Source organism: Peromyscus eremicus, chromosome 2 (genome assembly GCF_949786415.1).
Source record: "Peromyscus eremicus chromosome 2, PerEre_H2_v1, whole genome shotgun sequence".
NCBI lineage: Eukaryota > Metazoa > Chordata > Mammalia > Rodentia > Cricetidae > Peromyscus > Peromyscus eremicus.
In genome coordinates, this window is record NC_081417.1 from 102,081,132 (window position 1) to 102,106,220 (window position 25,089).

The 25,089-nt window shown below is 43.3% G+C and overlaps 2 protein-coding genes across 2 annotated transcripts in view; one reads left to right on the forward strand and one right to left on the reverse strand.

Annotated features, from left to right (window-relative positions):
• Dennd4c (DENN domain containing 4C) overlaps positions 1 to 8,750 on the forward strand; it is a 98,600-nt gene extending 89,850 nt beyond the window's left edge. Inside the window, exons 29-33 of the mRNA XM_059254510.1 lie at positions 718 to 963; positions 1,995 to 2,112; positions 4,433 to 4,583; positions 6,040 to 6,104; positions 6,920 to 8,750. Of these exons, the coding sequence (XP_059110493.1) occupies positions 718 to 963; positions 1,995 to 2,112; positions 4,433 to 4,583; positions 6,040 to 6,104; positions 6,920 to 7,056 (717 nt within the window). The 3' untranslated portion in view covers positions 7,057 to 8,750. The remainder of the gene's footprint in view (positions 1 to 717; positions 964 to 1,994; positions 2,113 to 4,432; positions 4,584 to 6,039; positions 6,105 to 6,919) is intronic.
• Positions 8,751 to 12,082: 3,332 nt separating this feature from the next.
• Rps6 (ribosomal protein S6) lies at positions 12,083 to 15,773 on the reverse strand. The gene is made up of 6 exons (XM_059255957.1): positions 15,643 to 15,773; positions 15,005 to 15,136; positions 14,406 to 14,616; positions 13,618 to 13,764; positions 12,318 to 12,475; positions 12,083 to 12,219 (listed from the first exon to the last, which is right to left on the reverse strand). Exons 1-6 carry the CDS (start codon positions 15,646 to 15,648, stop codon positions 12,124 to 12,126), a joined length of 750 nt encoding a protein of 249 aa, XP_059111940.1. The 5' UTR covers positions 15,649 to 15,773; the 3' UTR covers positions 12,083 to 12,123.
• Positions 15,774 to 25,089: the final 9,316 nt, after the last annotated feature.

A 25,089-nucleotide genomic window follows, 5' to 3' on the forward strand; every position in this document is an offset into this window, starting at 1 on the left:
ATGTTGATCACATTGCCTCAAACTTAGAGCAGTTCTTTTGTCTTTGCCAGCCACCACTCCTAGCTAACAAAGAATTAAAAAAAAAAAATCCATCTTTTAGAGTTGTGAAATAAATACCACAGTTTTTTTTTTGTTTTGTTTTAAGTCTTTAAAAACTACTTTGGGCCTGGAGAGATGGCTCAGCAGTTAAGAGCACTGGCTGCTCTTCCAGAGGACCCACGCATCCACATGGCAGCTCTCAACTGTCTATAACTCCAGTTCCAGGGAATCTGATACCCTCACACAGACAAATATGCACATAAAATAAAAAATAAGATATTTGCAGGGTGGTGGTAGTGCACACCTTTAATCCTAGCACTTGGGAGGCAAAAGCAGGTGGGTCTCTGAGTTTGAGGCCAGCCTGGTCTACAGAGCGAGTTCTAAGACAGCTAGGGCTACATAGAAAAAACCCTGTCTTGAAAAACCAAAACCAAAACAAAACAATTTTATTACATTTATTTAAAGAGTCTGTTGAAATATTGATTATTAATTTTCTGTCATGATTTAGCTTAAGTATAATCTAGTGGCTTTCTTTGCTTCCATTTATTAGCATATTTTGCTACATATTAGAATCGTCCCAAAATACAGTTTTAACAGGATAGAGAAGCATAATCTCACTGCAGAGTACTGGCAAACATACAGAATTAAATAATGTCCACTTTTTTTATATTTTTAAAGGACCATCTAGGAAAAAGGCCGAATCCTCCTCCTGTGTCTGTGCCCTATTTGAGTCCTCTAGTGCTTCGGAAGGAACTTGAGTCTTTGCTGGAAAACGAGGGTGATCAGGTCATTCACACATCCTCTTTCATCAATCAGCATCCAATCATTTTCTGGAATCTGGTCTGGTATTTCAGACGTTTGGACCTTCCCAGCAACTTGCCAGGACTTATCCTCACATCTGAGCATTGTAATGAAGGTGTGCAGGTGAGGTACCGACTTCTGTAGTACTTGGACTGCACTGGCGTAGTTTGAATGAGGTCAAGCTACCGAATGTATAACAGCTTTACAAAGTAGTAGATAAGACTTTGGACGGGATAGTACAATGTTTGGGATCTGAGAGTCTTCTGTTTTTGTTTTGTAATTCTTTGCTGTATATGATCTCCATTTTTAAGGTTTTCTGGTCCAGGGTGACTGACTTCTGTCTTCAGGCTGTAAGTCATATCTCAGCCAGCAGCAAGGAGAAAATTGATAGCCAAGAGAGTGTCTTCTCTTTTAGAGCCCATGGAGTTGTACATAATGTCCTCATGTGTGTATTGATAGGGTCTGGACTTAGGTTGCTCTGTCTAGCTACACAGGTGACTAGAAAAGAAAGCTTTGTCATCAGCTGTCATAGTCCCTCCTGACATATGTATAGCTTCTTATTTGAAAGGTCTTAGCCCTAATTTCAGATAATATAGTTCAGTAATTTATGTAAGGTAAATACCTTGTTAGTGATCACACTAAGGCCGCCTCCAGCACCTGCCTCAGGAAGTACTTATGGGATCACTGACTGCTGACAGGGAGCTGCATTTTATACATACTTTTATAATACTGCACATTGGGAGACACCCGGCCCCAAACACACTTGGCACATAACACAGTCTTTCCTAAAGTATTACAAATTATTATAAATTCTAGTTTGACTTGTTTATTTTAACAAGTAGTGAGTGAAAAAAGTTACCTTGTAAAGTTACAGACACTCTGATGCCATGTCTTTCTAGACTTCGTTGTAATGATGGTTAACCTCTCCTGTGCCTTTGTACCATTTACCAGATCATCCATCCAGTCTTCTAATGTCACAAAAACAAAATTTATGAGGCAGCAAATAACAAAGCAGTTTATCATCAGGCATTAATAAAAATGAAAACTTTTGCTCAGAATTTTGGGTCTACAGTTTAAAAAAATATTGATTAGGTTTTCTTATTACTGGTAGGTAACATTTTATTTGGGAAACTAATTTTATTAATCCCTTTTAGCTTCCTCTGTCATCTTTGTCCCAGGACAGCAAACTTGTGTATATACAACTGTTATGGGATAATATCAACCTTCATCAGGAACCAGGAGAACCTCTGTATGTCTCATGGAGGAACTTGAGTAAGTAAAAGAGAATTAAAGACACAACAGGGTTGTACTTGGTGGCATATACCTTAAATTCCAGGACTCAAAGGCAGAGGCAGATGGATTTCTGTGAGTTCAGACCAGCCAAGGCTATATAAGTGAGACCTTGTCTTTAAAAAAGACAAAACAGAGCTCCAGAGTTAAATTCTTCAATGTTTTTACATCATCACTACAGAAGGACTTCCGTGTGAAAGGACCAGGCAGACTCCATTACAGGCTGCCCAGTCTTCTCTCAGAGATCAGGCCTCAATTTCAGTTTCCTGAGACTCGAGCAAGCAGTTTCTGGGAGGGCCATGAACAAAAGACAGTTAATCACTGATGTCTCTGCCATCAGGGACAGGGAGATAGGACGCACCGAGCTTGGGCCACTGAGCCAGCCCCCACAGTCAGTGCTTGCTAGCCCAGCCAGCCTCCATGGCAGCTCAAGGACAAAGCCTGGGAATTGTCCAGGCCTGCTCAAAAATGGATAACTGTAACTCCCAACTAGCCCTAGCTAACTAAAAGTTACTAACATGATTGACACTCACATAAACCAATCCTGAGTCTGTTATATGTTGTCTGTAGACACCCCAAGACCCTCCCTTGCTTTACTCCCTATAAATACCTTATCCCCTTGCTACTCAGGGTCTCTCCTGCTCTGCTGCTGCATCAGACGGATGGAGAGGCCCGGTTTAACTCAAAATAAAAACACTCTTTGCTTTTACATTAAAAAAACAAACAAACAAACAAAAAACCACAAAACAGAGCTAGGCTGTGGTGGCTCACACCTTTAATTCCAGCACTTAGGAGGCAGAGGCAGGCAGATCTCTTGAGTTCAAGGCCAGCCTGGTCTACAGTTCCAGGACAGGACAGCAAGGGCTACACAGAGAAAAACCCTGTATTGAAAAAAGAAGAAAAAAAAAAAAAAAAAGATGACTAGTGAGATGATGCTTGGCACTCACTTCCAGACCTAACCACCTGAGTTCAGTCCCTAGGATCTACGTGGTGGAAGGAGAGAACCAATTCCTGAAAGTATCCTATGACCTCCACATGTATGCTATGTCATGTGCATGCATGTGTGAACACACATAACAAAAGAATTTTTTTTAAGATGAATTGCTTGATTTAGTGATTGTATCTCAATAAAACTGTTATTTAAAAAAAACAACAATTGGAGGCTAGAATGGCTCAGTGGCCCAGAGTGCTTCCTTAAAGTTCACTCCCAGCATCCCCATCAAGTGGGTGGTCAGGCAGCCCACAACCACCTGTACCTCCAGCTCCAGGGGATCAGGCACCCTCTTCTGGATATACAAGGGCAGCTATTCACAGACATACATACATACACATGTACATAGACATGCACATAATAAAATTGAACACAAGAAGCCTTGAGTTGAGTCCTTAGCACAGAAATTCCTTAGCTGTGTATGGTGGTGTATACCCATAATTCAAGCATTCAGAAAGCTGAAACAGGAAGATCACAAGGTCTAGGTCAGCCCAGACAACATTGAAAGTTCCTGGTCAAATCCTGAAATTATCTGCATCAAGGTAGTCTTTCTCCCAGGCCTAAGCACACACTTCTTAAATGTGTGCATGTTTAATGTTAGCATATGATTCAACTCCACTCCCCCTCCATCACACTTTTATAATCTATAAACTCTTTGTAAATGTTTGTTCCTAATAATTAAGCTTTCCAATATTTAATATAAAAAGTACAGTGGCATAAACAGGTAAAGAGTTTTCTCTGATGCTCATGTTTTAGAAATTATATTGTATACATTAAATACATATGATCTTTTTTCTTTTTTGATTTTTTGAGATAGGGTTTCTCTATATAGCCCTGGATGTGTTGGAACTCACTGTAGACCAGGCTGGCCTTAAACTCAGAGATCCACCTGCCTCTGCCTCCAGAGTGCTAGGATTAAAGGTGTGTGCCCACCACTGTCTAGCCTATGTTTTTTATTTTCTAATAAAAATTAATTATGAACTGGATAGTTTCTAAGCAATTTCTTCCTCATAGGGGGTTCTGGTTCCTTCTGATATATTCACTTTTACAATCAGTAAAGGTTGTCCTTGGTCCCACTATAGTTTCTGGAATATAGTCTGTCACACTCCAGCCTCAGGGAAGAAGCTGTAAGTTTGAGGAAAGGGAAGAGGGTTACCCTATTTAAGGAGAGCTGGAAGTATGTTTTAGAGAGCACATTGTCACATGATTTACTGGAAAATGGGAGGTGGTTTTGAGTAGACAACTCGAGGTAACAGCTCTGGAAACCTTGTTACTGCTTGGGAAACTTGCTCTCCCTGTGTTGTTCTTTAGATTCTGAGAAGAAACTGTCATTTTTGTCAGAGGAGCAGCAGGCAGGCAGCGCTTTAGTTGAGACTATCAGGCAGAGTATTCAGCAGAATGACGTTCTTAAGCCCATCAATCTGCTTTCCCAGCACGTGAAGCCAGACGTGAAGAGACAAAGGTAATGATCTCAGTATCTTTTACTTGATTTCACTCAGTTTAACATTTTATGGTGTATGTTATTTTTAATAACTCTAATTGTAAAAGGAGTATTCAAATACATGCATTCATGTCTGATCACAAATGAACAGTGAGTGAGTCAGTCCAAGAGGATAGGTGAAATCTTAGCAAGGTAAGGCCCTGATGATGAAGGTATATGTTGTATTTTAGAAATTTTCTCCTCTTCACCGGAAATCTTTAAATTTCTAAACTTTGGTATACTTTGGTATACATAAGTACAACTTGTGCCATCCTGTGATGAGCGTACAATTTTTTCTTGTTGGATATAAACGATTATGAGATTAGGAGTAGGATCATCTTAGGAAAGTGGTAGAAGTAGTAAAGTACTGAGATGTGAAACTGCTCTCCTGACCCTTTTTGTTGGGATCTGTACACATTGCCATCTTGACTAGGTGCATTTGTTGTGGAAGCTTTGGACAGGGGCATAATTATGTCAAGCATTATGAATGTTCCCAGAGTCCTCTCCTTTTTTTGGAGACAAGGTCTCCCTCTGTAACCTTGACTGGCCTGGAACTCAGTATATAAACCAGGTTGACCTTGACCCAGAAAGTGCTGAGATCACAGGCATGTGCCACCATGATAGTAAATTCATCTGGCAGGTCCACCTCATCTTTATTTTTTAGTATTTGCCATGCTAGATAAGGGCTAGACTTTGTCCCTCGCGCATGCTAGGCAGACACAGCACCACTTTGCCGCAGCTAGAGCAATAGTACTGGTGTTCAGACCCCAGGAGTCTTGTGCATGTTCAGCCAGTGCTGTGTGATTAAGCCACACCTCCCAACCCCCGTTAACTTTTTAAAAAAAGTTTGAAATTTGAGTTAGAGGCTCACAGGGTACTTTTTACATACAGAGTTTAGGGTACCCTTCAGTCAGCTTCCTCAAAGATACCTCATATATATACCCAAGGTGTTACATGAAAGCAGGAAATAATTACAGAGCTGATAACCAAGTATGGAATTGAATGTGTTTTCACTATACACTGCCAGGTGTGCTGGTTCATATCTGTAATCTCAGCACTTAAAAGGCCAAGACAGGCTGGGCGGCGGTGGCACACGCCTTTAATCCCAGCACTCCGGAAGCAGAGCTAGGTGGATCTCTGTGAGTTCAAGGCTAGCCTGGTCTACAGAGCGAGATCCAAGACAGGCACCAAAACTACACAGAGAAACCCTGTCTCAAAAAAAAGGGAGGGAGGGGGCAAGACAGGAGGATGGCCAAGACTTTGAAGCCAGTCTTAACTATAAAGTGAGTTCAGGCCACCCTGGGATAGAGTGAGCCTCTGTCACAGAGAAATCTCCAAACCCAACTTTCCATCTGCATGTTTTGCATGTTTTGTTTGCTACTTGCCTATTTTTGTTGTTGGCTACTTCAGAATATTTCTTTTTTTTTTTTTTAAATAGGAGTTTATACAGAGAAATCCTTTTCTTATCATTAGTGTCTCTCGGAAGAGAAAATATTGATATTGGTAAGTTGATTATTAAAAGGTTTTAGTTTTATTTTCTATATGGAAGGTTTTTTGTTTTGTTTTGTTTTGTTTTCTGGAGCTGAGGACTGAACCCAGGGCCTTGCACTTGCCTACTGCTCTACCACTGAGCTAAATCCCCAACCCCTTGTTTTGTTTTCTAAATGGAGCTGGTAGAAGTGTTAGGCCACATGCCTAGCATACAGGGACCTGGATTTATTCACCAGCACACACACACACACACAGAAAGAAAATGAAGCTGGTAAGAGTAAATAGTCACCTTTAGAAAGGTTGAAATGTGACCAGCTTCCTGCCCTTGCCATTACACCATGTCTTCTGTGCCATTGTGGACTATCCCTCTGGAAGTATAAGCTAAAACAAGGCTTTCTTTAAGAACAAAACACATGGCCTCTAGCTGGGCCCGGTGCACATGCTTGTACTCTCTGCACCAGGGGCTAAGATGGGAGGGTCACAAGTGGAAAGGCAGTGTGGGCCGTGTACTAGGAAGACTGTCTTCCAACAACAGCAGTGAGAGCTCAGTGGATAAAGGTCACCTGCCACCAGGCCCGAACCAAGTTTGATCCCCAATACCCACATGGTGGAAGGAGAAAACGGAGTCCCTCAAATTGTCCTCTGACCTCCACACGTACACTGTGGCATATACTCCCTACTCCACTCCAGCCCAGAAATTTCAGTTTAAAAGATATTGGATAATTACTACTTTTAAATGGGCAGTGTAAGCTGTGTCACATGACTTTAAATACGTAGCTTTTGTTGATTAAAAAAATGACAACTGCATTTTTGAAAATGTCTTTCAGAGGCGTTTGACAATGAATATGGACTTGCGTACAGAAGTCTGTCTTCAGAGGTTCTTGAAAAGTTAGAGAAAATCGACGCCCCACCGAGTGCCAGTGTGGAGTGGTGCAGGAAGTGCTTTGGAGCGCCTCTCATCTAAATAAGATTCATTCAGATTTCGATAGCGTCCTGGGGAATAGAGCCTATCTGGAAACTTCCTAGTTTCTTCCCAAGGCCTGACTTGGTGAAAGCTGAAATGAAGTAACTCTTAGGGGAAAAAAAAAAATGAACTGTAGTTCATACTGAATCATCTCAGAATGTAAAATACCACTTAACTCCCTGAGCTTTATTGATGTTGGACATTTTCAGTTCCCAACCTGTTTCTCTGCCTCTGCTGAAAACAAAACTATTTTTGGATATCACAGTATGTGTAAAAGAAATAATGAAAATGTCATCTTTCTAGAAACTTGGTTTTATTGAAGCTGCTGGGATGGAAAAATGGCAAATTAAATTTGCCTAACCCCAAAACAAGTGAACTATTTCAATGATAAGAGTAACTGTGTATGATTGTATATGTGTGGGGCTATGTGTATAAGTGTCTATTTATTAAAATACTTAGACTGCATGGTGCAGTAGTTTTCTGAAGGAGGCCTCGTTGCTCAGTGAAGACTACTAAATGTGTTTGTAGTCAGCAATTCCAAAAGCATCTAAAAGTCCTAAGAACTGCCTTCCCTGTAGCTTAAATTCTGTATCTTCACCTTTTAAATTATGTGTTATCTTGCTTAGTAGGTTGTACCTTGGATATCCAGGTGCTCCTTTCCATCTTCTTCCAATGCCAAGTTAATTCTCGATGCTTCCATTGGAATCTTATAGGTAAAATGAAATTAAACTTTGTAACCGACCAAATTATCTAGAACATGCTTAGAATACTAATGTATATATATATAGTCTTTGACTCTGAAATGTTTATTCAGGCAGGCCACTTGTTGGTATTGAATACTGTTTATACTCCTGGTTTCTTGGGAGGCAGAGGCAGGAGGATCTCAAGCTCAAGGCCAGCCTGAACAACTTTTAGTGAGCCCCTATCTCAGAATAACAGTTTGAAAGGAGGTCTGGGAATGTAGTTCAGTAAAAGAGTGTTTGCCTAGTGTATGTGAGGCCCTAGGTTCAGTTCCTAATACCACCACCACCCCCCCCAAAAAAAAAACACCCTGTGGGATGGAGAATTTGCACTGCACATAAGTTTTATTCTTGTACAATATTTTGATTTATATGTTTGTGAATAAAAGTGTGTATTTGTAAATACTGTTTTTTTTTAGGTTGAATCAATTAAGTCTTAAAACCTTAAAGCTTATTGAGCTCATTGCCAGTAGGTTTAAGAAAATCATGACCTTATGTGCCCCACCTGACATTTATTGTGCTTTTGTTTGAAACATCCATTAACATAACAGCAGATTTGCCTTAAGTTGTCTGCATGGTTTAGAAAGCCAGTGGTTATGTGTGCACCTACAGTAATAGTGCAGATGACTAAACCATCTGACATAAACTTACCTCAGTATGGTACACATTAATAGCATGAATCTCTTATACATGGTGGGAACTTTTTAAAATTATGTACCAGCATTTCAACATTAAAAGTTGTTCATCTGACTTTGGAGAATTCTAGTCTGAATTTGAGTGTGAAGTGAAAATTTTATCAGAAATTTTGTAGTCTTTTATTACATTCAAATTGGATCTTTTACAGTTTCAAATATATATATATTTTTACAGCTTATACCTTAACACTTATTGACCCAATAAATTTATTATCTTGCATATATAAAATTAAAGTTGAATAAAAAGAAAAACCTGAAACTTGGTGTCTGTTGTATTTCTAAGGCTGCTGCAATTTCTAGGATTGAGTGTTCCATTTCTGTTTTGGGATTTTCTTTTTTTTTTTTTTTTTTTTTGTAACCTGAATTGCTACTTGCCAAAGTACTTTGTTTACCAAACTTACGAGAGTTACTTAGTTACTTTAAATATGAAGTTGTACCTTTTGGTATAACTTTTTTTTTTTTTTTTTTTTTGGAGACAAGGGTTTCACTGTGTAGCCCCTAGCTGTCCTGGAACTCACTCTGTATTGCCTGCCTCAAACTCAGAGATCTACCTGCCTCTACATCCCAAATGCTGGGATTTAAAGGCATGGACCACCACCACCTGGCTTGTTATAACTTTAAGAAAATTTAGTCTTTGCTACCATTTAGATTCATGGGAACCATTCTTTATTTGCTTTTTGAGACAAAGTTTCTCTGTGTAGCTTTTGGAGCCTGTCAGATTCACCTGCTTCTGCCTCCCAAGTGCTGGGATTAAAGGTGTGCACCACCACCACCTGGCTAGGAACCAGATTCTTGTATTTGGATTTTTGGGGGGTTTTGTTTTGTTTGAGACAGGGTTTCTCTGTGTAGGCCTGGCTGTCCTGGAACTTGCTCTGTAGACCTGATAGCTTTGAATTCTGCCTGCCTCTCTGCTGGAATTAAAGGTGTGTGCTGTCACCACCTGGCTATGTGTTCGATTTTTTATAAAGGCACCTTTATTAATCACAATTATAGGGCAATCCCAGAATTTGAGAGTTGAGGATCCAGTTTGAGGCCAGCCTAGGCTATAGGAGACCTTAAAAAAAATACAAAGTCCTAGTATCTTTGTTAACTTCTAAAAGCAATTATAAAAATTTTGAATTTTGCTTGTCAGAATGTCTTAGTTTTGGTACTTCAATTTATCTGATTTTTATGCTGACCCCAGCAACCTACATGGTTAATGACTTACATGAGGAAAGCAAGTTCACAGAACTTTAAGTAACACCTTGTGGTGTACCCCACTGACACAGCTTCCAGAATGCTAGGGTTACAGGCTGGTGTCATAGTACCCAGTTCAAGACTGTACTTCTCTAGTGACCAAGTCATTGAATCATATCTGAAATTCCCTGATCATGAACGAGAAGCAAATCTTTTTTGTTACTGCATCCCTACAATTAGGAAGCAGGGAGTTCTTTACATTTATAGTTAGCCAGATGATCTTTGGGTCACACATGAGAACTTACCTCATGGTACAGAATCCCTTTTGGGCAATGTCCTTTTTGCTTTAAAAGTGTTTGCATTTCTTCCCACGATATTAAAATAACTATGTTGAAAATAACTATGTAGCCCTGACTGTCCTGGAATTTATTGTGTAGACCAGGCCTGCCATTGCTTCTCATGAGCAGCAGACGTTGAGTATTGGGTTTATGAGTTTGCTATATAATCTGGAGCCTGTCTAGTGATCACAACATGGGTTATAAAGCAAAGTTTTGGGCGTTTAACTATTTGAACTTGTTTTCTAGGGAAATTGAGCTTGTGTTGCTGACTTCGAACCTAACATACTTTAAGATCCTTCTTTCCAGTCATGGTGGCACAGGCAGACTAGCCTGGTCTACTGAGTTCCAGGCCAGCCCGACCTTGCCTTAGAAACACCTGTTTTATACAATCCCAAGTCAAAACTGGGCATTGGCTGCAGCACAACCTTGACTCAAAGGCCAGCATGGACCACAGAAAACACCTCAAAACGCAGTGGCTCAGTCACCTAGAGATGAAGCCTGGACAGGACCAACGGGTTGTGGTTAGCTTCACAGGGTGAAGCCCCAACTGCTGGAGAGCAGGTCCAAGATGTGATGTCATGAAGCAAGCACTACAAAGACCATGTAGTTCTGATATTCACAGCCAGAATCAACCAGCTTCCAAAATCAGAATATGCTTTATGGGGGGGGGGGGGGGGCGCAGGAAGACAGGGTTTCTTTGTGTAGCTTTGGAGCCTTTCCTGGAACTTACTCTGTAGCCCAGGCTGATCTCGAACTCAAGAGATCCTCCTGCCTCTGCCGAGATTAAAGGCGTGCGCCACCATTGCCAAGTTCAGAATGTACTTAAGCCAACATTTAACTGGACTCCGTACTGGTTTCAGTGGCCTAACAGTTAAGCTTTTGCATGTGACACAAGAACAGCTGGGAGCTATGAAAAGCAACCATTTTACCTAAGTGTTTTACAAATAAAAGGTTCCAAGATTTCATTTGAACACAGGTGATCTGAATTGAGGTGGCTTCGCTCTGGGTAGTCTGTATACCCTTTTCTTTTGGCTATACCTGTGAATGGTGAACAGCCAGTCATGAATTAACTCTTCTGCCAGAGAAAAGAAACCTTAAATGACTGGATTACAATTCCTAAGCCTGTCCTTGGAAGGATATTTATTTTCCTTGTGTTTGCAGCACACCTTTGGTCCCAACAATAGAAAGTTGTGCATGACAAAAATAACCTGTTACCTTGGTTCTGCCTTGTCAAAGTTACGTTCATCTAAGAGGCTGTTCAGCATGCTTGAGGCCTATGTTGTCCCCTAGCACAACTGAAAGAAAACGAATTGCCTTGCCCTTCACCAAGAATGCAACCAAATAGGCTATAGCCAGTGAAGAAATTATGGTATACTACTGGGCTAGGGAGAGGAGCTAGTGAATGGATAACAGCAGTCATCTTTTAAAAAAATGTCAAAAGCATACTTCTTGTGCTTTGTAAAGGCTTTTATACGCTGTTTCTTTTTCTAAAAAATTTTTATGTACATTGCTGTTTTTGTCTGTATGTCTGTGTAAGGGTGTCAAATCCTGGAGTGACAGACAATTGTGAGCTGCCATGTGGGTGCTGGGAATTGAACCCAGGTCCTCTGGAAGAGCAGTCGGTGTTCTTAACCACTGAGACATTTCCAGCCCTTCCCCCCACCCGCCAGGCTGTGTTTAAGACAGGGTTTCTCTGTGTAACAGCCCTAGCTGTCCTGGAACTCGATTTGTAGACCAGGCTGGCTTTGATGTCAAGAGATCCACCTGCCTCTGCCTTAAGTGATGGGATTTTTAAGCCATGTGCCACCAGGACCAACCAGGCTGAACTTTAACTAAACTATTATTCTTATATAATGAGTCATTTATTTACTCCCTTTCTATACTTTTATGGCTCTGAATGTACACTTAGTGGGGAACTAGAGGTGTCTTACATCAGGGACTACATCCCATACCTCTAGCACTCTTGGGCTAAATGCATAGGATTTAAAAAGGAAAACATTTCCCCTATTTCTAGCACAATCCTGACTTTCCTTCCAATTTTATTTATCCAGTTACTCCATTAATAAAAAGGCAAAAGGAGACTTAAGGTATGATCATTTATTTGTTACCCTTAAAGACTTATTTTTGACTGGACTCAGACTTAGAAGTAGAAGCTCTCAGAGAGGACAGCCTACGTCTCTTGGCGATCTGTTCCTGGCGCTTTTCTTTGGCTTCCTACACAAAACAAAAATACACAATACAGTTAAGGCTTTATCTGGACCAAAAATGCAAACCCAATGGCAGTCTGCACTCATGTCACACCGATGCCTCACCTTCATTCTCTTGGCCAAAAGTTTAGCATATTCTGCAGCCTCCTCCTTGTTTTTCTTGGTTCGTTGTTTCTTTAGAGCGATACGACGGCGTTTGTGTTGCAGGACACGTGGAGTAACAAGACGCTGAATCTTGGGTGCTTTGGTCCTGGGCTTCTTACCTAAAAATCCAGATGAGTTAACACTTCTCCATACCCTTGGCTGGATGAGTATACCCAATGTATAGCACTAGCCTAGCATACACAAGGCCCCAATTCAAGCCTCATCGTCCATCCAATGTCAGTACTGTACTCATTTTACAAGTGTTACTCTGGGCCTGTGGTCTGTATTTTCATAATTCCATCATATTTTCAATTTCCCATCTATGCTTGAACCTTTATTTCTAGACAGACTCTACTTAGTATTAGAAGTCTACAGTTACTATGGGTTTTTTTTATTTTTAGTCGTGTGGATTTGCACTTCTCACAGCCTCTTTGGGAACAGAAACCCGATGCAATCTCACACCATAGACCCTTTATTAAAAAAAAGATGGATATCCAGGCTCTGCTATAGTTGGAGCTACTCTGCCCAGAAGCAAACAACAACCATTTTTAAACTTCTTGTCAACTAAGTTACACATATTCTCCAGTACATACTTATGCTAGTAGATGTCTAAGTCAAGAGTCCTGAGTTATCTTTAATGTAAAGCTAAGCTATAGAAACATCACTGATGCTGTGGCTCTTCATTGACTATTTGTTCTTATTTATGCCCCCAAATTCCAGACATTTCCCTCTTAAGGGACAATCCATATCCCAGAGATGAAAAAAATACCAAGCCATTCATCAGTTGATGAAAATGTTTCTTTTGTGATCCAAAGAACCATCAATTTTGAACCTGATCTCCATAAGACATAGGTGATGGAAAGAACTGTCTCCTACAAGCTGTCCTCTGACGCCCACACAGTGCTTTTAAAAATAAGAAAACTCCAAATGTATTGAGTACTTTTGTAATCTCACAATTTCCAATCCTTGTCACTCCTAACTCCAAAGCCATGAACTTAATTGTCTGGTGAATCAAACTCCAGACAAGCAATGCTGCTGTAATGGCACAAACGCTTCCAACAGCCAGGCGGTGGTGGTGCACGCCTTCAATCCCAGCACTCGAGAAGCAGAGCCAGGCGAATCTCTGTGAGTTCAAGGCCAGCCTGGTCTACAGAGCGAGATCCAGGAAAGGCGCAAAGCTACACAGAGAAACCCTGTCTCTGAAAAACCAAAAAACAAACAAAAAACAGAACACGCTTCCAATAAGTGCAGTCCTTCTTACCTTCTTTGTTTAACGGCTTTCTGACCACGTATTGGCGGACATCATCTTCTTTAGAGAGATTAAAAAGCTTCCGGATTCTGCTAGCTCTTTTAGGTCCCAACCGACGAGGCACAGTAGTATCTGTCAGTCCAGGAATATCCTTCTCTCCTTAGGAGAAACAATCAGAACAAAGGCATTAAATTTTTACCACAATTTAATGTTTAATTAGTAATTTTAAATTGTTCATCAATCAACACATACACAATTCAAATTAAAAACCATTTGGGCCAGTGGTGCTAGTGTCTGCCTTTAATTCCACTACCTGAAAGGCATGGGCAGATCTCTGATTTCCAGGCCAACCAGTTTCAACAAATAAAACTTGAACAAGAGCCTCACTGTTGTCCTTTTTAAAATTGTTGCTGCCTTAAATTGTTGCCACGGCTTAAAAGTCTGAACTAGCAGGGGTTAGGCCGAAGGGGCTGTGGCTGGAGGGAATTCTGTTCCCTCGGGCCCCGACTTTTGCAAAGCTATGAAGGGAACTTAACTAAATCTCTGTCCTTCTAATAAACTCAAGATTCAAAGGTTAAGGTTTGGAATTCTGCTCTTCAGAGAGGCTGAAAAGCAAGCAGCTCACCAAAAAAGCTCTCTTGCTTCTTTCTCCTCACCACTCCATATCAATCCTTTTTCACCTGGCTCCTCTCCCTACTCAGCCTCCTGACCGCAGGTGAATTTTATTTAATCAAACCCATCTCTGCATCATTAAACAAATGCTCCAACACACCTTGAAATAATATTCTACAACGCCTCACCTTTCTTTACAATAACCAAGTTGAGAACACTGAGATTGGCATCCACGATGCATCCTCGAACAGACTTGCGCTTCCTCTCTCCGGTTCTCCTTGGTCTATAACAAGAATGCCCCTTACTCAACAGCAGGCGCACTCTGCCGTGGGTCAACACGCCTTGCTTCATGGGAAAACCTTGTTTGTCATTCCCGCCACTGATTCGGACCACGTAGCCCTGCGGTGAAAACAAAACAGTACATTTACTAGTTCTGTTCTAAGCTACAAAATACAGCATCTTGACCTCTAATGAGCCTCACCTCACTGGGAAGAATGAGACCAATTTCAACCTCACCTTCCGTCCACACTTCCAATTTACGTTTAACTAGCAAACTCTCCATTTCAGTTACTCCACTAACCACCTAGGTTTGACCAGAGTGGACATAAAGGGCTTGCTTTCAAGAACCCGAATTTACAACAAGCAACTCCTCTTGGCACCACCCCGTCCCCCGGCCCGGCTTGGACCTTCACTCCAAAGTGACCCTATTAATCTAACTTTGCCCAGCGCCAACACAACTTACGATCACTGTGAACAAACAGTCGGGCAATAACGCCAGTAACATTACCTTCCACTCTTCACCCAGGGCGTCGGCAGCCACTTCCGTGGCCATGCGCTTCTCGTAGAACGTGCGAAGCTTGCGCTCATCGTCCACTTCGATGAGTTTCTGGCAGCCGGTGGCGGGGAAGGAGATATTCAGCTAGGGTTTTAAAAGGGGGTAAAAAGAAATCCTTAGGCCTCCTACACGGCAACGACGCAGTCGCACTAGCGCTTTCTGCAGCTCCCATTACGGGAAACTCGCGGCGCGGACTCTCTAACGCCCTGCAAGCCCAGGAACGGGTCAGGCAACACTAGTGGGGCCGGCTTCCCTCCAGCTCTGTGCAAGGCGACGAGGACGCCAGGGCGCCCCTCACGAGCCCGGAACGCAGAGCAAGTGGTGGCGAGGTGATGACGGTCCAGGGCCGCGGACGGACGGCCGCAGGCTGGGCCGCCAGCCCGCGTGGGCCGGGCCGGGAGCCGGGCGCCGCCATTGAGCGACGTCCGCCGCTCCAGCGCCGCAATCGCCCGCCATCCGCTCTCCCGGGGCGCCCCACGCCCAAGAGAGCGAGCCTTCTCCGGCCTCGGACTGGTGCGAGCCGGGGGCCGGGGCGACGCTGCGCTCTGGGGCTCGATCTAAGCCCCACGGGCCCAGCCACCACCTCCTACCTTCATCTTGACACAGCCGACCGCCTAGGAGGCGCCACGAAAAAGAGACCCGACTTCCGCTCAACCCAAGTCACATAGCGCTCTCAGTTCTCGCGAGACTAGCCTGTGCGGGAGACGGCGGAAGTGAGGCCAGAGAGGCGGAACTTCCGGGGGGTGGGATTGCTAACATGCTGAGCGCCGTGTTTACGGTGTGCTTCTCTGCTTACTGGTGTTTCCGGTGTTGAGGGTTAGCCGCTTCCTGGCTAATTTTTCCCGTGTCGACCTGGGACGTGCGTGGTCTACGTCGAGGAGCTGAATGTCAGTCAGTTCCCGACTCCGGCGTCTAGTAGTACCTAAGTGGAAAAGCACAACCAGAATTGTCGCCCGGGCTGGCCTGTCCCTCATCTCTGCGGAAGATTTCCAGTTGAGGATTTTGTCCTGGTCCCAGCGACTGACAGCAGGAAATCCTGAAAGCCACGCTTCGTTCTGCATCTATCAGAGTGACTCCTGTAGTGGCCGGATCGCTGAAGCCAAGTAGTCACGTTTACCCAGCACAGACACCCGTCAGATGCCTCCGAGTCTTGAGTCTTCCTGCTTTCCCTTCTGCCGTCTTTTATACTCTTTTTGCGAGTGGGGTGGGGGTGATAACCCGCCTCTGCCTCCAGAGTGCTGGAATTAAAGGCCTGCGCCCACCTCCGCCTGGGTTGGCCTTTTTATCCGCCTGCTTCTACCTGTCTTGTGCTGGAATTAAAGAAATGGGTCACCAGCCGGCTTCTTACCACGGCCTCAGAAACTTCCTCATTTTACTGTACACGTACAGACACGTAAATCGATTAAAATCAGCTCTAAACCTTTCCATAATCATAGGATCCCTCCTTCCCCTAGTGTAGCGCTGGTTTTATATTGATTGTTCATTACACATAAATGATTGGTCTGCCCCTGTATTAGATGGTAACTTTAGTCAGAGCCAGGTTTTTAGTTCAAGCATCCTCAAGATGCAGCTAAGTACATGACACGAAATCTTGTGTTCAGGGTTGGGGATTTAGCTCAGTGGTAGAGCGCTTGCCTAGCAAGTGCAAGGCCCTGGGTTCGATCCTCAGCTCCAAAAAAAAAAAAAAAAAAGTGTTCAGTAAATACCTGCTAAATGCTGAATGATTATAACTTCAGCCCTGCCAGGCGGTGGTGGCACACACCTTTGATCCCAGCACTCGGGAGGCAGAGGCAGGTGGATCTCTGTGAGTTCGAGGCCAGCCTGGCCTAGAGAGTGAGTTCCAGGAAAGGCGCAAAGCTACACAGAGAAACCCTGTCTTGAAAAACCCACCAAACAAACAAACTTCAGCCCTATGTGTATTAGTTTAGAATGTAGTAGTATAGAACCAAGCAGCAGAGGGATCTCCAAACAGCAGTATTGTAGTTATTAGTCATACAAAAAGATGGGGGTAGTGGTAAAATAGTCCTCCAAAACAGGAAACTCCACTTAAAATCACTATCCTAAAGAAACCTTTATTGTCTCTTTTTTAAAGTTCTCACTGTGTAGCCCTGATTGACCGAGGATCCAATATATAGACTGTCTGGAAACCACAGTTCCTGCCTCTGTCTTCTGAGTGTTTTGATTTTAGGAGTGGGCCACCACATCAGCTTATTGTCTATTACATTTTTAACGCTTTTTTTTCACTTCAAGGAAATAAACTATCGGATGTTTTAAAACTTCTGTAATTCCAGCTTCAGGGCATCCAATTTGCTTCCTGGGCTCCATTGGTGCCTGGACTAACATGTATACATACCCTGTCCACATGTGCATAATACACATAACTACAAATAGATCTCAAAAATTTTATGTGTTTTTTTTTAATTGTAAAAATATGTAAAATTTAGGGGGCTAGAGATATGGCTTATGGATTAAGAATACTGGCTGCTCTTTCGCAGGACCTGGGTTCAATTCTCCACAGCTGTATAACCAGGATCTGATATCATCTTCTAGCTTCCACAGTCAGAAAACATGAAAGTGTTGCACAAACATACATTCAGGCAAAACACTAATACACAAAATAATTAAGTATTTTTTAAAACTGAAATATATAAAATATCATTTTAACTATTTTCAGTGTACATTTCAGGAATGTTAAGTGTACTTAACTTTGTTGTGAAACTTTTCTCAGTCATTTTCATCTTGTAAAAGGTGAACTTCATACTTTTTTTTTTTTTTTTTTTGGTTTTGCGAGACAGGGTTTCTCTGTGTAGCTTTGCACCTTTCCTGGAACTCACTCTGTAGTCCAGGCTGGCCTTGAACTCACAGAGATCCACCTGCCTCTGCCCCCACCCCCACCCCCAGTGCTGGGATTAAAGATGACTGCAGCATTATGTACAATAGCCCAAGGGGAAGAATTTAAAGGTTTGACAAAATAATCAATATGTGCACGCGCACACACATACATACACACACACACACACACACACACACACACACACACACACACACACGGAGACCATCCCATGCTAAAATATAAACCGCCCGGCCTTTTTTTTGATAGAGACTTTTTTGTTTTGTTTTTCAAGACAGGGCTTCTCTGTGTAGCTCTGGCTGTCCTGGAACAACCAGGCTGGCATTGAACTCAAGAGATTTGCCTGCCTCTGCTGGGATTAAAGGTGTGGGCCATCACTGCCCAGTGAAAAAGACTATTTTTAATTATGTGTATGTGGGTGAGTATGTGCGTGTGAGTGCTTTTGCTGGAGGAGGCCAGAGGTGTTGGATCCCCCAGAGCTGGAGTTAATGGGAGTTGGGAGCCACCCAACAGGGGTGCTAGGAGCTCAACTCAATCCTCTGCAAGAGCAGTGGGTGCTCTTAATGACTGAACCATCTCTCCAGCCCTGAATTCGTACGGAACAAATAACACTTCCCTCTTCACCTGCTCACCTTTAATTTTCTGCCCCTGAAAATTTAGAAGGCAGCCATGCTGACCACTCCAACTCCTGTCTCTAAAATTTTGCCTAAGCATGTCGTGTGGGTGGAGTCAAATGGCAGCTGTCTTTGTATGACTGGCTGGTCTCACTAAATGTAAACTTCAAGGTTTATATTTTAGCATGGGATGGTCTCCGTGTGTGTGTGTGTGTGTGTGTGTGTGTGTGTGTGTGTGTGTGTGTATGTGTGTGCGCGTACGCATATTGATTATTTTGTCAAACCTTTAAGTTCTTCCCCTTGGGCTATTGTATATAATGCTGCAGTCATCACTGGTGTGCAAATATTGAGCCCCTGCTTCCCGCTCTTTTGAATATATACCCACACATGTGGATGCTGGGTCCTAGAGTAGCTTTTCTCTTTCTTTAATTTCTTGAGACAGGATTAAACTATGTCACCTGTGCTAGGAACTCACAGTTCTCCTGCCTATTCCTCCCAAGAGCAAGGAAGTAGTTCTGTTTTTAATTTTTGAGGAATTAAAAATATGTCTTATGCAATGGTTTTACCAATGGACAGTTCCACCAACAATTATAAAAAGATTTGTTGCCTGGTTTTTCAAATTTCTTTATTATGAGTATGAATATTTCGCATGTATGCCTGTACATGACTTGCATGCCTGAAACCCTCAAACATCAGAAGAAGGTGTCTGATCCCCTGGAAATGGAGTTACAGATGGTTGTCAGTTGCCATGAAGGTACTGGGAATTGAACCTTGGTCTGTAGTGGGTAGCCATCCCAGCTTTGATCTGGAAGTTCCAACCCCCATTGAGACTTGGGCAACTGTCACGCCTACAAGGCGGGGCCAAGGGAGGCGCCTGGAGACCCAAGATCTGGATGGGCCAGCGCTCTCTCTGGTCCGGGACCCTGGAAGGTGGAGGTGGACCGAGCAGAGCTCCAGAGAACACCGCTGGACTGCAATACACCTTCCCCAGACCCTGCGACCTACCTATCCCTTAATTTGTAAGTTACGCCATTAAATAAATCTCCTTTTAACTACGTGGAGTGGCCTTAATAATTTCACCAATACTGGTCCTTTAGAGGAACAGCTACTGCTCTTAACCATTGAGCCATCTCTCAGGATCCTGTTGCCTGTTTTTGAATTTTGGATGTTAGGCCTGCAATTGGTGATGTGTGCCTTTAACCCCAGCACTATGGAGGCAGAGATAGGGCTATTGCCACAAATTCCTGGCCAGCTTGTCTACATAATAAATTCCAGGTCAGGCAGGAGTACCGAGTGAGAGCCTGTCTCAAGTAACAAACAAACAAACAAATGAGATTGGGTGGGGAAGTGATGTTGAGATTTTTTTTCTGGAGACAAGCTTTCACTGTAGCTCATGCTGGTGTCAAACTCGGTATCGTTGCTGAGGATGACTCCTGATCCTCATGCCGCTACCTCTCAAGTGCTGGGATGATTGTAGTCCTGTGCCACCACTAATCCGATCTTAAAGACTGGTCCCTGTTTTTAATTATTTTAGTTCTTACATTAGGCCATTGGTCCACTATTAGGTTCATTTCTTTTTGAAACTGAGTCTCACTACGTTTCCCAGGCTGGCCTCTTAGTCTCTGTATTTGAGCAGTTCTCTTATTCCAGCCTTCCAAGTGGCTGGAACTACAAGGCACACGCCATTGCAAAATGTGGAGTCGTTATCCTAGTATGGCTCTCCAGAGGTGAAATTAGTCTCTTCTGCATGTGAGTATCCAGTTGTTCCAGTACTACATGTGATGGGGCTCTACCTCACAGATTGGGCACTCATGGTATGGGTTTATTTCTACACTTGACCTGTTTCATTGATCTGTATGTCTGTCCAGTGCCAGTTTACATTGTTTTGATTACCATAATTTTGTAAGAGTCCTAGAGTCAGGCCTGTAATACTAACAGGAAGTAGAGGTGGGAGAGTCATGAATTCCAGGCCAGCCTCCACAACCTAGCAAGACATCATCATCTCAAAAGCCACACACACACACACACACACACACACACACACACACACACACACACACACATTTACCTATGAGTGAGTGTCTGAGGCACATAGGGAGACCCTGTCTTAAAACAAAACAAATAAGATGAACAAGGTAGCGTACACCTTTAATCCCAGCACTCTGGAAGCAGGGGCAGGTGGATCTCTGTGAGTCTGATGCCAACCTGGTCTCAGTGAGTTCCAGGACAGCCAAAGCTATGTTGAGAGAACCTGTCTAAAAACAAACAAACAAACAAAACAAAACAAAACAAAAATGAAAGATAAAATGAGGGAGAGAGAGGCAAAGAGATGTGAGGGGTGAGGGATGGAGGTGGGGTTGCTGTGGGATAGAGAAGATAGTAGAGATGAATCCCATGAGCTGGGTGTAAAGTGTCAGTACGCACTCAGATCTGTTTTGAATTGTGTGCTGCTTGGTGGTTAGATAGGATCTGGAACTCGGAGGCATACCTACCCCCCAGATCTTTGTTTCTAAAATCCATGACCTACCCAGAAAATCAAGCATTCTCTAGCAAGTTTCACTGACTCCAGTTCTGGGGCAGATAAACAACAAAGTAAATCTAGAATATTTGTGCTAGAAAGAAAGTAATATTTCACAAACTAATGGACGTGTGTTAAAAGGACAAAGGGGTAGAGATTTCGGACTCTGAGTATGAAGAAAGTCATGGGGCAAACCTAGAAAGGGTGCTGTTCTACATAACAGCCAGCTAGAAGGTTTAAGTATCGGTATCCTATGTCCGTCTTGGTGGCACACATCTGCCGTCACTGCAGCACTCTAGAGGAGGCAGGAAATAAGAAGTGTAAAGCCAGCCTTTGGTGTACAGCAAACGTGGGGTCTGTCCTTCACGTTCTATGAGTTGTTGGTTTCAGCAACACCTGTGGATGCCAACATCCATGGATGCTGTAGTTCCTTATATCCAATAGCGTGACACCATGTGCCACACACATCCAACTTCCTGTGATCTTTAACCCATCCCCAGATCACTTACGATGCTAATACAGTAAAATGCTATGTAAATAGCTGTATTTTTGGAAGAATAATGGCAAGAAAAGGTCTACGAATGTTCACTGTGTGTGCAGTTTCCTTTTTTTTTTTTTTTTTGTTCAAATAGTCAAGATTATTGTAACTAGGAATGCAGCTTCCATGGATACAGAGTGACCACTGTAAGAGGAAACACCAACCAGGAAGGGTAGTGTGCGCCTGTACTCCAGGACTCCAGAGGGTTCATCAGGAGGGTCAGTAGTTCAAGGCTAGCCTCAACTATATAATGCACTGAGGCCATCCTGGACTAGCTGAGGATGGAGCCAACCAGTCAGCGTGGAGGGTGCGTGTTTCTAATTCCAGTGTTTGGCGAGTTAAGAAAGGAGGATCAGGAGTTTGAAGCCAGCATGGAGCTAAGTAATGAGTTGCAGAGTAGCCTGGACAAACTAGTGAGACCCTTTCTCAAACAAAACAACAAGAAAACATAGGAAGAGAAGTTATAGGAGAGGAAATAGGTTCTAGTGTTTCAGAGAACTGTTTTTTTCTAGTCCAGTCTTGGAGAGAGAGAGAGAGAGAGAGAGAGAGAGAGAGAGAGAGAGAGAGAGAGAGAGAGAGAGAGAGATTTTAAACACACAAAGTTCAATTTTAAGGACAAAAGGAAGATTGGAAACCCTTCAGAATTACTTCTGTTACTGTCCTCAGGAGCAGGAATTGCCATGGACCTCTCACCCTTTGGATCAGGGACCAACATATTTTTACAGAGGTGTGAAAGATAAGATCTGGCATATTGCTTGTGTGTCTCTGTGTCCATGTGTTTGTCTCTGGAGGCAAGGTGTCATATAGCCCAAGCTGCCCTCAAACTTGCTATATAGATGAGGATAGTCTTGATTCCCCTGCCTCTGGCTTCTGAGCACTGGGATTATAGTCATGTAGCACCGTGTCTGCCAGATCTGGCATTTGTTTGTTTGTTTGTTTTATGCACATGAGCATTTTATCTGCATGTATGTTGTTAATCCCAAAGGTGAGAATAAGACACTGTTTGGCTGGAACCTCCAGTTCACCCCTGCATGATCAGAAAGCCCTATTTTTGTCTCTCTCCAAACCCTGCCCACTCAGAGAGTCTCCGAACAAAGGCTCCAGGAAGCTCAGTTCAGCATCTCTTGGCAGTTAAGGTTAGGGACTAGGGGTAGAGGTTAGGGCAGCTTCCTCCTCTGAAGTTGCCAGCCACCCAAGTCTCCACCTAAAGCGGTCATCAGCTTTTGAACAAACCCAAATTGTAGCAGACACATCATCGCTCCTCACCTACAACCTATATAATCTTCCTGCTTTAGTTCAGGCACATGGCTTCTCCAGCCTCAATCTCTGAGACTGGAGAACCCGCCCTAGAGTTGCTTTGCTCAAATAAACCTGTTTTTATACTTTTTCAATTCTGCTTGATCAGCTTACTGCATCAGCAGAGAAACCTATTATTGGGGGGTAGAAAAACCTATTATCTACTACCGCAATTTGAGCCAAATTTGAAGCAAGCTTGGTTTTTTTATTGGGGTGCACCCAAGAGCTGGTCGGCAACTGCCTCCTAAGTCTGGTTAAACAGAGCAGCCCTGAATCCATCTCTTGGGACCTTTTTTTTTTTTTTTTAATTTTTATTTTGCAATACAATTCAGTTCTACATATCAGCCACAGATTACCTTGTTCTCCCCCCTCCCGCCCCCCTCACCTTCCCCCCAGCCCACCCCCCATTCCCACCTCCTCCAGGGCAAAGCCTCCCCCGCGGACTGAGATCAACCTGGTAGACTCAGTCCAGGTAGGTCCAGTCCCCTCCTCCCAGGCCGAGCCAAGCGATCCTGCATAGGCCCCAGGTTTCAAACAGCCAACTCATACAATGAGCACAGGACCTGGTCCCACTGCCTGGATGCCTCCCAAACAGATCAAGCCAATCAACTGTCTCACCCATTCAGAGGGCCTGATCCAGTTGGTGACCCCTCAGCCATTGGTTCATATTTCATGTGTTTCCATTCGTTTGGCTATTTGTCCCTGTACTTTATCCGACCTTGGTCTCAACAATTCTCTCTCATATAAACCCTCCTCATTCTCGCTAATTGGACTCCCAGAGATCCACCTGGGGCCTAGCCATGGATCTCTGCATCCAGATCCCTCAGTAGTTGGATGAGGTTTCTAGCACGACAATTAGGGTGTTTGGCCATCCCATCACCAGAGTAGGTCAGTTCGGGCTGTCTCTCGACCATTGCCAGCAGTCTGTTGTGGGGGTATCTTTGTGGATTTCTGTGGGCCTCTCTAGCACTTTGCTTCTTCCTATTCTCATGTGGTCTTCATTTACCATGGTCTCCTATTTCTTGTTCTCCCTCTCTGTTTTTGATCCAGCTGGGATCTCCTGCTCCCCCAAGCTCTCTTTCCCTCGACCCTCGCTCTTGGGACCTTTTTAAGGAGTAAAAATCACAAGCAGTTTTACAGAAGGGAGACAATGGGGTAATAAGGAAATACAAAAAAAAAAAAAAAAAACTTTTTTTTTTTTTTTTTTTTACTTTTTGAGGGAGCCAGATCTCAGTACAGATGGTTGTGGGCTGCCATGTGGTTGCTGGGAATTGAACTCAGGACCTCTGGAAGAACAGACAGTGCTCTTAACCTCTGAGCCATTTCCCCAGCCCCCCCCAAAAATCTTTAAAAACAAAAACAAAAACAAAAACATTATGGGCTCCTCCCCACCATGTGATTAGGGAGGAGTCAAGGAAGGTCAGGGAGGTAAAACAAATCAAGGTCTTAGGTTGGGGAAGGTCAGGTTCTAGGAAACAGAGAGCAACTCAGCTCTCACAGTAAATAGAAACTTATTTTTAAAAATACAGCATAATGGCTCCTGCCTTCAAAATGGAGTCAGGCAGGTTCCTCAATGTCTGTGCAGCACACTTGTATCATCTCTCCATCCCCTAGCATATATTTATTAATGACCTAGTAGTAGCTATGAAGAAGAGTGATGACAGGAAAAAGAAAGAAAGAACGAGTGTTTTTAAATATAAAGTCTCTCTCTCTCTCTCTCTCTCTCTCTCTCTCTCTCTCTGTGTGTGTGTTTGCGTGTTTGTGTGTGTGTGTGTGTGTGTGTGTAAGTGCGCGCGCGCGCGCTCGCGCGCGTGTATTTGGAGGAGCATCGGTTCCCTCTACCTAGGCCTATAGGTTGTTGTGAGCCACCTAACATGGGTCCTGGGAACCAAGCTGCTGTCCTTTGCAGAAACAGCAAGTACCCTAACTGCTGTGCCATCTCTCCAGCTCCAGAACAAGTCTTCTGTAGGAGGTCAAGTATGTGAGGGCAACTTCTGCCCCATGTCCCCATGTATTTCCTTCTTTGTTTCTTCATTTCTTTTTTGAGAAAATGATGTATTATTTCAGCAGGCTCTCCCACTGAACCTGGAATTCATCAATTCAGCTGGGTTAGTGAGCTCCAGGGATCCACCCATCTCTGCCTTCCTAGTGCTTGGATCCAGATGCATACACTCCACATAGCTTCTTATGTAGGCGCTGGGATCCAAATTCAGGTTCTTA

Bases quoted from the DNA above. Each gene is read 5' to 3' on its own strand.
- Rps6 (XM_059255957.1), bottom strand. The intron at 13,765-14,405 runs GTGAGGCGTTGT...GTTTCTCCTAAG, and splicing joins CTTGGTTATTGTAAAGAAAG to GAGAGAAGGATATTCCTGGA. The intron at 12,220-12,317 runs GTGAGGCATCGG...TGTTTTGTGTAG, and splicing joins TTTTGGCCAAGAGAATGAAG to GAAGCCAAAGAAAAGCGCCA.